The sequence below is a fragment of the Falco cherrug genome, chromosome 18 (assembly GCF_023634085.1).
Source record: "Falco cherrug isolate bFalChe1 chromosome 18, bFalChe1.pri, whole genome shotgun sequence".
Lineage (NCBI taxonomy): Eukaryota > Metazoa > Chordata > Aves > Falconiformes > Falconidae > Falco > Falco cherrug.
Window position 1 is genome coordinate 1273583 of NC_073714.1, and position 14357 is coordinate 1287939.

Below are 14357 nucleotides of genomic sequence, written 5' to 3' on the forward strand. Positions count from 1 at the left end.
AGTTAAATTATTCAGCTTCTGTTGCTGACCCAGCTTTAAAATGGCATTTACATTTCCTAAGATAACAGCTTGTTGACCAGAAACAGGGAGCCTGGCTGCTCCTTGGAGCCTCAGCAGGTGACAGGAACACAGGGAGTGTTGTCCCCTTTCTGCTTACAGAGGAAATGCTGGAGCAAGGTGAATGCCTAGTGTACCCTTGTCCTTGTTCCAGGAGGGCACAGTGCATGCTCCAGAGAGGAGCAGCTCTCCTTTGGTGACTTCAGCCCTGGAACCATCCCAGCATCATTTCTCAAACTGCTGAATGCAGGAAGGGATGTACTTCGTTCCCTGAGCAAAAGCACATACTATTTCCTCAAAATACTGCAGCCCACTGTTAAAGAAAGTTATTTACTCTTCTCCAAGGAAATGTGTTTAAGGTTATCTGCTGCACACACTACATTCCCCATTCCCTTAAATGAAAGGAGAAGAACAGCTGAGGACAGACTGGCAGCAGCCAGCGAAGTGTCTGGTGCTGGGTGATCACTTCTCTAGTTACAGGGAAGATACCGACACAGAGGAAGGAGCCTTGCATTCCTTCACAGCTACATCATAGTGCAGTTGAAGAGTTTCTCCAAAGGTCAGAGGCAGAACTTTGTATCTTGAAAAAAACGAGAAATCTTTGTAGCTGAAGGGGTAGTTTTCCTTAAAGACCTCTTTTGCCTTCTAAATTTCTGACAGAGCTTCTCTCAACCTCACTGACTCTGTCTGCAGTTGCTGTTGGAATTCCATGTTTTTATCTCAGGTGTAAACCTGGATTGCAGTGGCACTGAGGCACCAGGGCTGCTGAGTCTCATCCTAGGAGCCATCTCAGGACAGCAGAGGGACAAATTATTTTTCCTGTGGGTATGATAGATATTATAGCATCCAGGGAACAGCACTTAAGACAATACTGGAACCCTGGCTCGCAAAAAAACCCTGAAGCCCACAAGGGTGCACAGTGGCCTAAGTGGGAGTTGACAGCTATTATTCACTGTTGGCCACTTCTTCTCAACATGAGTTTGCTCTTTCTTAGAGAACATTCCTGTTGTGTCCATTGTAAATCGTTTCCCTTTGCAGAGATCCAATTTAACCTTGTGTTAGCTTTTGTGGGTGCAACATGACACTGACCTGTACAATCTCGGAGGCCTTTAAGGGGACATCCATATGCTCAGATGTCACCACGGAGAGGACACAGTAAAAAATCTTAGGGAATGAGCAACCCAGCCACTCTCACTTCAGGATCTGGAAGCAGGTAAGTAGTGTTAAGGCACTGCCTGAGACCTTAGTCTTTTGAGATGTTTTAATTGAAATGGAAAGAGCTCTTGGGATTAAGAGCTATTGATTTATTAGAGCTGTATGTGTTATTTTTCAAGTTTTCCCAGGCTCTGAATTCTCAGACAGGATTATGGCCATACTGTTGGTTTCTCCAGAACCACAGGCTATGTCAAAGATGTTACTGTTAGGTATAACAGGCAAGGTGACGGTGACAAACTGCTACTAAAGCAAGTTGCTCTGGGGTATTAGTTTTCACCATTGATACGTGCAACTCACCAGTCTGCAGTTAGATAGGGGGAACTTCAGAGATGCCTCAAGTGAGGTGATAATGAGTGAATGAGACCTAGTAGAGGGATCAGCAGGAAGTGTTCTGAAAAAAAGTGATTAACAAAGGACAGCAATTAATGTAGCAAAGAGACTGATTCCCTTAGAGATGGAGCCTGCACCAGCTCCACAAACAGCCAAGGAAAGAAAGGATTATTAGTGTATTACATACTCAAGGCAAAATGCTCTGTTCTCCTCCTTCTTCAGCAAAGGGAGGAAGCAGGCACATACCTACCACCTCACAGAACCCTGTTCACTCATGCTCCTACAATCGCCTTCACTTCTAGGGCCACAGCAATGTGACTGATTGTAGAGTTTACCAAGTGAGCTCCATACAGTTGCCTCAAGACGTGTAACTAGTGCCCTGTGATATGCCCATCTGCTTCAGCTGCTGATCCATGGGTCTACTACAGTCCAGTACTTCCAGCCCAAGTGGGTGTCACTGACAGCCTGGGGTACGTCAGTGACCTGAGCTCTTGCTGCCTCCAAGCACCTCCTCTGAGGCATGGAGAAATCGCCGGAGGACTGTTTTCAGGCAAAACTCCGGGTCTCAGTGGGGGAGCAAAGGCTTGGTGGCTTGGCCAGGCTTGCTGGGACCGTGCCTGGTGGCACTGTTTCTCTGTCCCTTAAAGGAGCTCTGACCTGCAAAATCCCTGTCAGGGGCTCCTGAATTTAGGCACTTTTCTCATTTCTCATGGCTGCAGCAAGGCTCTGCCTCAGTGCAGTGGTGGGGACCTGGGACAATTCTTTCCTACCACCCACCACATGGCCTGCAGGCATGTGCCAAAGCACCCTGTGGTTACCACTACAGCATCCCACAGTAACCACTGCTGTCCACACTGTCCCAGGGTTTCCCTCCCTCGTCCATGCTGAGGCTGTGGGCATATGATGTGCACCAGGGCATCCTAGGCTGGAGCCGCAAGGTGAGGGCCATGTCACAGTGCAGGGCTCAGCTCTCCACTCTCATGGGGAGGATGTGGCATCACTGGGTAGCTACAAGTCTGTAGGACTGAGCCAGTCTGAGACTGGTCATCCCTTACAGCCAAAGGGTTTGCCGCCCCAGAGGTTATCCCATGCCTGAATTTGCCTGTAATGGCTTTGTGAAAGTCACCACTGCTGGTGCTCACTGGTGCCAGAGGTGGCACAAATCTAAGCAAAATCGTAGTCCCTGCTTAAGAGAGTTCTCGCAGTAGAAGTGGGGGGACACCCATTCAGCAAATTGGTGGAGCAATCTCATGGGCACTTTTGAGCTGCTTTTCCCTGAGGAGTGGTAGAAGGTAATCCCAAACGGCTTGGAGGGCACAGGTCTTGTTTCTAGGGCTTTGTCAAGTGTGTATGTTGTCCTGGTGGCTGCAGGACCTGGAGAAAGTTTGCATTATGCTGAGGCAGCAGCTTTCAGTAGGCTCTCAAACTCTGGCTGGTAAGGTCCTGTCCTCAGGGTGCAGAGGACTCATATTTGCACTCATGACATGCAGTTATGCAGGGTGCGGGGTGGAGGAGCAGGATCTGAGACATTGATGATGTTGCTCTGTAAGTTTAGAGCAGCTGCGCTTTTTAGAGCAAAGGTAGTGTGCCAGCCAGCAGTTGCAGTGCTCATCCTTTCAACAAATAACATTTGAGCTCTACCTGAACGGGAGGTGGAATCTATTATAGCTCAAATACCAGAGGGATCTCAGACTTTCAGGGAAATGCTAAATTGCACAGGACAAGGGGAAGGTGTTTTCCTTATATGGAGGTAAGGACTCTGCTTTGCTCTAATGCTTCAGTGTGGCCTTTTCTCAATATAAAAATCTCAGTTGCTCTGTAATGCAAAGCATTTTTCCATCCTAACAGGTTCTCTTGATCAGCTTTTCCTGCCTTTCAGCTGATATAAGCTTTCCCAGTAGTGAGCTGGGCTGTTTCATAGGAATTCCCTAAGGAGATGCAGCTGGCAAAGCTGTTGTTTCTTTCTCTCTGAAGCTGCAAGTGCCACAAGCCATGTTTATCTGTATGCTGCCCAGGCCTTTCCAGGTGTGATCACCTCATGGCATTGCACTCACTGATTCGGCCCCAGTGCCTGGGAGGGAGTGCCTTGGCCTTCTTGAATGTGTAACTGGCAAAAAGGGCCGGGTGAATGGTAGCTAGAAGCAGAAACCAAGCTGTGTGGCATCCCTGTAGTCCTGCAGTCACACTTTGTCAAGGTGCCTCCAGTTTAGCACTGGATCCAGGATGGGGACAGCAAAGCACTGGCAGGAGGCTGCCACCCCCAGCCAGGGGTGCTGGGTGAGCCTGGCGCTGCAGCGTGCCACCCTGAGCCTGAGCACGAGGAGAGGGTGGGACGGGAGCGGTCTCCAGGAGGTCTGTTCCTCTGAACAATTGGTGTGACTCCCTTGCGTGTCTTTCAGAGAGGGCATGCACCAACCACTGTGGACCCCTTGCCTTCTTGCTGCAAGCAAGGATCTCCTGAAGGGATGCTGGAGCAGGAGTCTGCTGTGCAGGTAGAAGGGGGGAAGGGGCGCGTTCGTTGTGTTGCAGTAGGCTCCAGGCCCTTTGTAGGGCCTGCTGTCACTAGACTTCATTTGCCACTCCAGTTCCATCTCAGTGTCCTTCATCTGGGACTGTGCCCAGCCAAGGTCTGAAGAGACCAGTGACCTACCTGGGGTCTTCTGCTAACTGCCTTTGGCTCGGCCTGCTTTGTGCAGTGCAGACCAAGAGACAGTGTGGTTCTGGCCACAGAGCTGTTTCATTTTGCTTCGCATTTCTGAAGTTTCATCTTCCCTTGTATAGTCTGAAGAGCAGAGTTCACATATGTGGGCTCCTCCCTGTTTACAGCTCACAGACATGTTTATGAAGCGTGCCTCAGGCATGACACTCTATGAACAACACTGTGTCCAGCCTGGCAGCTCTCCCCGGGCCCCTGACGTGGGACAACCTGTAATCTCCAGACTCCAGGCGGGAGCCTCCCCACTGTGCCAGCTCGAAGGCAGGCAAGTGTGGTGAGTGGTGATAGGGTGCAGCCCTGCTGCTGATAAACCTCTTCCAGACTGGTCGCTCACACTTGGTTCGGCTGCAGTGTTCAGTGTAAGTGGGCTGATCAGAGGTGCAGACCTTGGCTGTCCAGGGTGAGCTGACCTTCTCCTGCAGTGATGCCATGCCTGCATTGCTTGAGGGTGAGTACTTGGGCATGGTAAGGGGCTCACTGGGCAACACTAGAGGGAGAGAACCCAGGTCAGTTCTCAGGGCGTTGGTTTGCATGTGGGAGTTTAGGTGTATCCTGGCCGTTAACATGGACTTAAGTCTGGTCCAGGGGAAACAGTCCTTGTCCCCAAAAGACTGCAGCTAAATGGACCACAGAATGGCAGGAAGGGTTTGCTGCCTTCTTAGGTGGCTGGGAACTTGCCTAAGATCATGCTGGGACTCAGTGGCAGAGCCCGGTGTTGAATGGCTAGGTCCCCCTGGTGCTGTACTCACCTCGTCCTTCTCACCGTTGCTTCGTTGGCAGAAGGGAGGGGCCCCCCAAGTGTAAGGGGTTTTGTGCTAGTGTAATGGAAAATGTTGATTTCTGTGTTATCATCTTTCTTATTTTACCCACCCAAAGCTCTGGGACAGGTGCAGGATGACGTTTCTTTCTAGGCACAGTGCTGTACTAGCTCTACTGAGGAGCAGGTGGCTATGCTGCTGTGGCTTTGCTTGCATGTCCTCACCAGGGATCAGCTGGCAGAGATATATTGCCAGGCCTGTGCTTCAGGTGCTTTCCTGTCAATGCTTTCTTCCCTGCATGGCTTCCGGAGGCTGCACCGCAAGCGCTGGCCAGACCTGCCTGGCTGAACACTGCTGGCAGTAAATCTATTGCAGCCATGTCACAGGGACTGTACTGAGATTGCTCACAGCGTGCAGATCCGAGTAGAAAGCTCCCTTCTCAGTGCTTTTGCTCATGCAGGCAGGCAAAGCAGGTGTGGGCTACCCCTGCTGATGCAGAGGTAGAGGATGAGTCAGAATACACTGCAGAAATTAGGAGCAGTTCGTAAGCATTGCTAGAAGAAAGGACATTCCTCCACAAGGTGCCAGAGCAGACCCTGATGTCTAGACTCCAGCACATCTCCCAAGCACAAGGTCACTGCCCAGAGCCCAGGGCAGGATGGACGCTGGTCTGCAAGATGTGCCTTAGACCCTGGCTTGCATCAGATGGGCTCAGAACATGTGTCTTCTTTCACCCTTGCACTGGCAACCTGCTAGAGCCCGTTCAACTCCCCAGTGTTCATCGCACACACCTGTCTGAGCCATGCCATGGTCCAAGGAAGGAAGTGCATTAGAAAAGTAGGAGGTAAAAAGCAGTTACTGTGCTGCTGCATCTCTCAGCAGCTGTAAACCCTGTTATGTTGTTAGAAGTGCCTGAGTGAAAAGCTCTCGTGTATTGTCTTCAGTCACAGTCTATATGTTTTTCTGTTGAGGTAAAAATAGCTTTTCTTTTTCAGGATACGCAGAGAGCAGAGGCTCCTGCTAACATCAAAGGAGACTGACAGCTTTCCCCTGGGTGTGCATGGCCTCAGCTGTCAGGAGCAGTAGCTGTGTTAATTCTTGCCTTGCTTTGGCTCTGTGTGAAAGGAACAATGTCTTGGTCTCCAGACCTCTGGATCAGCCCCTGTTCCTCTCCTCCACTCATTGCTGCTGGACCCAGCGCTGTGCTTCATTGGGGAAGTACTGGTCTGCAAATGACCAAACAAGATCTTGATGCTACTGCTTACAAAATCCATTAGTAGCAGGTGGGACTGACATAGGCAAGCTTTCATAGAGCCATAGGCTGTAGCACCAAGGGAGCCTTATCAGAAGAGTCAGTCCTGTTTTGTAGGGGCAGCTCCCAAGTCCTTGCTCAATGCTGATTAAGCTGTTTCTGGTATCCACCCTCCTCAAAGTCCTGAAGCTGTTCCAGCTTCAGCAGCTAGCAAAGGGGACCTGTGAGGTGGGAGGAGGAGGGAGCCAAATGACAGTGCAGATGCTCTCTGTATCTGAACATGCTCAGCAGGGACAAAGTTAACCTTGGCCCTGAACTGTACCACCAGTGACGGTCCAGAACTACATCTCCTGTTGAGAGTGCATAAAAATGGGCTTCCTGGAAGCTAGTTACTCATGATTATGTAATGATGGAGGACTGCACATGATGGAGGGGCCAGTCTGGTGCCTGCACCTAAAAGCTTGCCCCCTTTTCAGTACTTTCAGAACACTACTTGACAAGTTGCCTCCCTTCCCACAAACCTGACAGGGTCCCTCCTTTTGCTTTGGGATTCCTCCTCTGCCAGTTGTGCTGAGTTCTCTTCCAGCTCTAACAGCCCCTTGCCGCAGGAACATGAACAGATCTTTCATTTCCCGCATGCTCCAATTTACCTGCTGCAAGATGGTTGGGCTCCCCTTTGCATTCTGGTCTGGGCACATAAGCCACTGGCCTCTGTGGTACCTGCCTTGGGGAGGCCTGGGGCTGTTGTGGAATCTCCAGTCAGCAAAAATGAGCATGGACAAAGGGTTTTCCCAGACTGGTGTGTGAAATGAGAACACACTTGCTTGGCAGATGCTTTCCAGAGATGACCTCTTGTGCCTTGAGTCTCATCAGTCCTATTAAGATCTGTTGGCCTGTCCTAAATCGTGTGGGCAGAGGTGAGGATGATTAGAGAACAGAACCTGGGCATATGGATTTATCTGTCTTAAACCATGGGGGCAGGGATGAGGATGATGGGGGAACAGAATATGGGCATATAGATTTATATTTTTATCTGATGAATTTTCCTGCTGCTTTTGCTTTTCTTTTTCATCTGGGTTTGCAGTATGTGCCTGGGTAGCCTGTTTTCCATGCTCCACTGGCTGCCTGCCTGAGGCTTTGCTACTGTGGCCTCTCTGGAGATGCTGTGCTGTGCTGAATGCTGTCTTCTACTTGGAAGGCAGAAAGCTGCCAGGAGGTTTTGTTTCCACTGCAGGGACCTCTGAGAGCGTCAAGTTTCTGCGAATACAGATAGGAGAGGAAGTTCCTGTAAGGTGGACAGTGTGATTTTCTGTTTCTGGGCATTTTGAGTTGAATCTCCGATTCAATTTTCATGATTGTCCCTGATCATCTTGGAGAGAACCCTAGATGCCATCTTTGACTTATGCTTTTAATCTTACCAGCTGTTCTAGTGTGTTTCCAGGACTGACATGTTCTTCTCATCTGATGAGAAAAGATCCAAGTTACCACCTGCAGACCTGGGCACTCGATATCTGTAAGGCAAGGAGGTCCAAATGAGCCCTGGCTCCAGAGAAATCCCTAGGTTGGCCAACTGCTTAAAAGTAACCACTGCGCTGGTGTAAGATTTTGCTGTCTCTGCTGGAAATAATCCCTCAAAGGTGAGGATCATGCCCACCACTGGACACAAGCCCACATGAGCAAAGAAATGCCAAAGCAAATGCCAAGGGATGTAGCAAGGTTTATTGCAGTACCTCCCCAGCTGGCAGCGCTGACCTTAGGTTCCAGCACCCTGGCACCAGTGACTGGAAGTGACTGGATGATGAACTCCTAGATGTGAGTTGGACCTTTCCACGCTGTTTAGGTAGGATGCCCATAGCAATACATGGCTTTGGTGCTAGGGTTCAGGTTTGCATCTCACTGCCAGTACGGGGGCTCTTTGCTTGTTGGGGCGACTGTGTGCTGCCGAGGCTGCCCAGTGTTTCCTTGCTGGACCTCCTCTGTCCTCTGCTCCATGAGCCATGTCAGCCTGGCTCTGTTTACCCCGCTGTTCACTGGCAGACTAGCCATGTCCAGGAGGAAGTGTGTCTGCTTGGCAGGGCCAAAAGCTACTGCTGCCTCCCCCAGGTAGGGCCAATGGTAAAGCTGTGCCTTCCCCTTAGCAGCAGCACATGACTCTTGGAAGTGGCCCTCCTGTTGCTGTTCCTCTGCTGTTCACACGATTTGCACATCCCAGTTTGCAAAATACCTCAGCTGACTTTGCTCCTAATGTACTCCAGAGAAAGGATGGCACATGTTGCTCCTGATAAGGGGTTTCTAGAGAGTGTTAGAACAATGGAGCTGCAAACAGATGCCTGCAGTGTGCAGAATAGGAGCTGCTAAGCTCCTTGCTGGAAGGAGCACAGGGCTTCCAAAGAATACAGAAAAGGCAAGAGAGTTTGAAGTGCAGAGATATCATTAATGCCAAAGCTCATGAGACAGCAAGAAGCCTGTGTAGTGGTGCTTGCTTTCAAGATCTTTGCTATGAAGCAGCCATAGGAAGCTTTTCACGTAGCAAAGCCTGCTGCTCCTCACTGGCAAGGTTTTCCAGTAGCTATGCCTGGAAGAAACAAAACTGAACAAGTGCCAGGGCTGGCAGGAGGGTGCTTGCCCCAAGGATAGTGTAGACAGGCCTGGTCTGCATCCTTCTGCCTCTGGCATGCAGGGACTAAGGCAAAACTGCCACACAGCCAGCTTCCCTCTCTTCCCCTGCAGGCATCAGCTGGGTGAGCAGACCCAAACTTCCTGGCCGCTGGGTCTGGCTGCTGTTTGGCAGAAAGCATTTTGCTCCTCAAGGTGTGGGAGGTAATTTGTTATTTGAAATTCTGTGCTGCAATTCCTCTTCTCTAGTATAAGAGCAGCACTGTTCTTCAGTGAGGCCAGAGACTCTGAAAGCTCCGTGGCAGAGACCAGGGAAGGGGACAAGCAGGGGCTGAGTGATGAGACTGAGTTGAGACTGAGAATTCCCTGTAGCACCGCATGTTTCAGTTGCAGGCCAGCTCTGGCTATGTGATGCCTCTGGGTACAGAGTGAAGAAATTACAGCCCATTTAAAAAAAAAACCTCACAGTGACTGCAAGCTGCCACACTCTCCCCTCTTTGTAACTAATCCTTGTGGCTTTTCCAATGGAGCAGGGAATCAGCTGGTTTTAAGCATCAAAGCACTTTGTGCGGGCAGTGAGGTCTGGTGGATGCTAGCAACCTCTGACTGGGTGTGCTGCCCCTCACCTGCCCATGCTGTGGCCTGGTGGTTGTGTGGCACTGGCAGGGCTGCTCTCCAGGGGCTGCTGGAGTGAGACACCTGTTGGAAAGGGCACGCAGTCCCTTTCTTTGGGCATCTTTGGCCTTGTCAGTAGCAGGACATGTTCCCAGGGAGTCCCACAGACCCATGTGCACATCCTTGCGGTGGAGGGATCCCAACTCCTCCAGAGCTCCTCAGCAAGAAGCCAGTTCCTCCCTTCCTCATGGTGGGTACTATATAAGCAGCAAAAGGAGTTGCAGTCCCTGCTCAGGCTGCCTTGTCACTCTAGCAGAAGACCTGCAGATAGAAGACACAAGTGGACAGTTAAGGTATAGAGGACAGTGTAGTGTAGCAGGATGCACATATGCGTTTTGCCAGTCTGGAATAGCGTGGCAACTTGCTTCTTGCCTGTCTTTGCCTGTCCCAGAAAACACTGTTAGACCAGAAGTCCCTGAACTCATTTGCACTGGGGATATCCACTTGCATCATTTAGCAGCTTGTACAGAGTGGGCTATTGACATCTTTCACAGAAGGAGGCAATGCTGAGACCCTCCCTTCCTTTTATCAGTGATGTGCAGGAGTTGGTAAGGGCTCCTCCCTGGGTGGGAGTGCAAGTGAGGTAGTGCCAGGAGAGATTAAAGCAGGACTCCAACCGCAGCCTGAAGACAGAGCAGGGTTACTGAACCTCTGTAACTGACTGCAGCCCTTGAAACCCAGCCTGAACCTCTGGTTTGGAGAACTTCCCCTTTGCTTATTGCCTTAGCCACAGCTACAGTGCAATGGGCTTGGCCAAGTCCAGGCTTCTCACGTTGGGTTGAAGTGGCTAGGACATTCACCCAGCAGCAGTAATGCTATGCGGGGCCAGGCTGTGAGAGCAGGAGGATACCTGTGAATGGGAACACAGGACATCACTGATCAGGGCCAGGAGAGGAAAAGGGAAAAATATAGATTGTCAGCAGGCAAGGGGAGCTTTTTCCTGGAAGAAAAGGAAGGAGAATAGAAGCACAGTCCAATGTGCTGTGCTATGGTTGTTTGGTTTGGGTTTTTTTTACTTTAGAAGGTGTTGGAGTATTTTGTGAAGTCCAGATCTGAGGCTTCTCCCCCAGGGAACTGCTGGCAGCAGCCCACTGACACTTCACAGCCTGAACATCTAGAAGTCTGTGGAGCACACCACCTGTGTGTGGGATTTAGCAGCTGCATGAGAGTGCAAAAGGTACACAATGGCAAGTGAGGCAGTTTGTTTTCTCCTCTGCAATAGCTCCTTCCTGGAAAATTGCTAGGAAGGCAAAGGAGAATGGAAAGAAACACTACAAACTCCGAAGAAAGGAAGACCAGCAGAGGCAGTCTCTGCTTCTGGAAGGAGTTGCGGTGTATCCCGGGGCATGTGGGTAGCGAGTGGCTGCGTGCATGTGTGTGTACAGAGTGGGGGGGTGCATGTAGCATGCCCATACTAAGCTTGGTGCTTATTAGTGGATGGTAGCTGTGCCGTGTGTGTGTTGGTATTCAGGTACGCTGGTGCGCTGGCTGGACTCTGTGTGTATCTTTTTGATATGCACATCTGCTTGTGCCCACAGGTCTCTGCGTTTCTTGCTGTCACTGCTCCCTTTTGCTGAAATTCAGGAGATGGCAGTGACCCAATCTGTACCCCAGTTCCCTAGTGAACGAATGCCCCGAGTGATAGGTGGGCACTCCCAACATGCACACTGACACTGGAAGGGCAACATATGCACACCTATTTCCTCTGCTTTTTTTTGAGCTGAGCTATCCCTTCTTCTCTGACTGCATGTGTTTTCTGACTGCTGGTGTCTGATGTCTTGCATCTCTCTATGCACCTCTGAAAGGTGCATGGGGAGCGGAGGGGCAGTACTTCTGAAGCAGTCATGCCTCAGTACTTTCTCCAAGGCCCTTCGCCCCCCCCCTCCCCCCCTGCATCCAGAGGGCTGGGAGGGAGCTGCGACCCCTCTCCTCTGTGGTGGGTGTTACCTGTGAAATGCCAGGCTCCCGGGCATGTCTGTGGGGTTGTTCTTTCTCTGCTGTTCCTGAGGTAATACCTGCAGCTCTGACCCGCTCCCTGCACTTGTCAGCAGTCATCTGCTTTCCGGAGGCAGCTTGGTACTAAATATCCTGTCTGACACAATAATGGAGAGAAAATGAACAAATTCCATTAGCGGCTGGCGATCCCTGCAGGGTCTGCGTTGGAGCGAGGAGGGAGCCTGTATTTTTAGATAGAATGCAATGTAACTTACTGGCTCTCTCAAAGCTGGGGAGTAGATAACCAAGGAGGGAGAGAGGGGACACCAGGCTCAGGTTTCAGCTGAAGTGCCGGACTATGGCAGCACGAAAGGGCAGGTCCGGTCCAGACGTGGCTGTGAGTATACAATGCACTTCTCCTTTGTGCCCACAGAGACCTCCGCTTTGCTTTTCTGCTTGCTTTCTGCCGGTAGACTCTGCTGCTGAGCGTGCTAGGGCTTCAGGATCCCTTTTGCTGCTGGAGCCTGTAGAGTTCTACCATTTTAATCTTCGAAGTTCCGTGCGTGTCCCGTGGGTGGGAGACCCTGGCTGAGCTGTACTTGGACTTTCCAAGGGGTTTGCTGTTGAAGGTCTGTGCTACGGCTGGCATGCTGGCAGTGTAGCTGAGGTGCTACCCTGTCCTTGATCCTGACCTGAGATGCCGAGGCTTCTAGCAGGGTCTGGAGTTGGAAAAGCTCTTTGCGTTCAACCTGTTGCTTGAAGCCGTCAGTGTTTCCTTGCTAGACCCAACAGCACGGAGAGCTCAGAGAGCAGATGTGCACTCCCAAGCAGAGAGCTGGTGCTGCCTTCTGCCCCTTACAGTAGATCATCCTGTACGAGCAGAGCACTGAGGCACCACGTCATGTCTCCTCTGTGCTCACAGCCCTCCGCAAAGCCGGCAGCTCTGCTGTGAATCTGGGGGCTCTTTCCAGATGGACAGGGCTCTCCCCTGAGGCAGTAGCAAGTGGAGCCAGCTGGCACAGGAGGTCAGGCGATCAGCATGTGTTCCCTCTGCATGTGGAGGCTGCGCAGTGGGACAGGGCATGGTGGTGCTGCCCTCCACTACCTGTCCCTCTGACCCTGCGGGCTGCCCCAGAAGGGGCCACAGCACCCAGCCACAGCTGCGGGAGCCCAGGCAGGATCCTGCAGGGTGTGCCTAGCACAGTGGGGGTCAGGACACCCTCTCTGTGGGTCTTCCTTCTGCAGGGGGTAGCAGAGTGATGGGCCCAGGACATGGCTACATTTCTGTGGGGTAAGAGGGTCAGGCAAAAAGGATGGGCTGGGGGAGGCAGATGGAGGAGAGCAGAAGGCAGCTGAGTTATGCTGCTTCGAAGTCCAAATTCAAATGACTGATCCTGCAAAGAGAGGGGAAGAGAGACACCCTGAACCCATGTGGTGCATCATCCTGCCTAGCTCTGCCTCCAGGGCTGTCCTCAGTGGCCATGCTGCTTCCAGCTCCTATCCAGGAGCTTCCTATTCCTGGGTGTTCCTCCACAGCCAGGCTGTGGGCACTAGAGGACAGCTTGGGATGGCAGGATATGGGCTTTTGTAGGACAGGAGGTCCCTTGTTCAGTCCCAGCCTGAGTGGTACAAGAGGGGTTCTGATTTTCTGTTGAGCTGAGGGCAGAGGAGTGTGTCACGCGCCCTTGCTGTGGAAGTCTCATGGCTCTTTGCTGCAGAGAGCCCTTAGGTCTGGACCTAGCAGGCAGGCAGCAGCTCGCAGTTACCAGTCCAAGGTCCAAGCCTCACACAGCCATGCCACTTCATTTCCACCCTGTTGTTCTACAGCTTCTGGTGAGCCATCCCATGGCCTTCATTTGCTGCCTTACACTGCTAAAGTGTTGCTTGCAGTATTGCTGTGCCTTGCCTGGGGTGGCTGTGTTTTAGTGGTGCAGGGAGGCACTGCCTTCTTTCTGTCAGAACAGAGAGTTATGACTTTCCTGGATGCGGGGCGCTCAGCCAGGGTCATTGTCCCTGGTGCCGGCACTCAGACTCGTCACCACAGCCAGCCGTTTCTGGAGGACAGCAGAGATGGGCTCACCACAGCTGTGGCCTAGGCTCCATCCATCACTGCAGTCTCTCAGCCAGGACACAGAGGTGTTTCTGGTTGCAGAGTCCCCTTAGAGGTTCCTCCCTACCACGCCTGCAGTGCTGGGACAAGCTGCAGACCTCATGTAGCTCTCCTGCCCTGTCATCTGGATGGCCTTCACTCTAAGTCCAGGTCCCAGCCCTGCCTCTTCCTACCTGATCTGGGGCACCTCAGTCTGTCCCTGCAGTTCCCACCTTGACCTGCCTGTCTCTGGAGTCATGTTCTCTGCAACTGAGGAGCTGGCCCTGTGCTGGTGATGGGGGAGGACAGAGGGACTCTGTCTCATGCTTTTTCTTTTTTTTCCCCAAGGCCGATACTGCAACTGGTTTCCTGAGAGCTGCAAGATCCGGGAATCTGGAGAAAGCCTTGGATTACCTCAGGAATGGGGTAGATATTAACACCTGTAACCAGGTATGTGAAACTCACAGGGCTTCTGGTGCCACCTCTGGTTCATGAAGCATGCTGTGTGGTGGCTTCCCTGGGCCCAGTGGCATCCACTGCACCCCCTCCTTACAGACTGCTCCCATAGGATGGAGGCAGGAAGGTTCCCCACGGCTGCTTTGCTTACTCTGCTCTGCGTAGCTGACTGGGAGGACCTGCCCTGATCCCGCAGTTCCACTTGTCACGGAGCAGAGAATACGAGTTGGTTGGTAATAAGTTGCTTGGTGGAGGAAG

General features: G+C 51.7%; 1 protein-coding gene across 9 annotated transcripts in view; it reads left to right on the forward strand.

The window, feature by feature from the left end:
* Positions 1 to 14357, forward strand: part of ANK1 (ankyrin 1) — a 66392-nt gene that overhangs the window by 21322 nt on the left and 30713 nt on the right. For 5 of the 9 annotated variants that reach the window (XR_008729796.1, XM_055696023.1, XM_055696025.1 and 2 more), the window contains exons 1-3: positions 4631 to 4766; positions 10641 to 10796; positions 13992 to 14093. Coding sequence is in view for 8 of the 9 variants with exons in the window: in XM_055696023.1 (XP_055551998.1) it covers positions 4743 to 4766; positions 10641 to 10796; positions 13992 to 14093 (282 nt within the window). In the remaining variant the exon portion in view is untranslated. Of the gene's footprint in view, positions 1 to 4611; positions 4767 to 10640; positions 10797 to 11604; positions 11952 to 13991; positions 14094 to 14357 lie in introns of those variants that run through there. The other 4 variants (XM_055696024.1, XM_055696030.1, XM_055696029.1 and 1 more) reach the window with 3 other exon arrangements.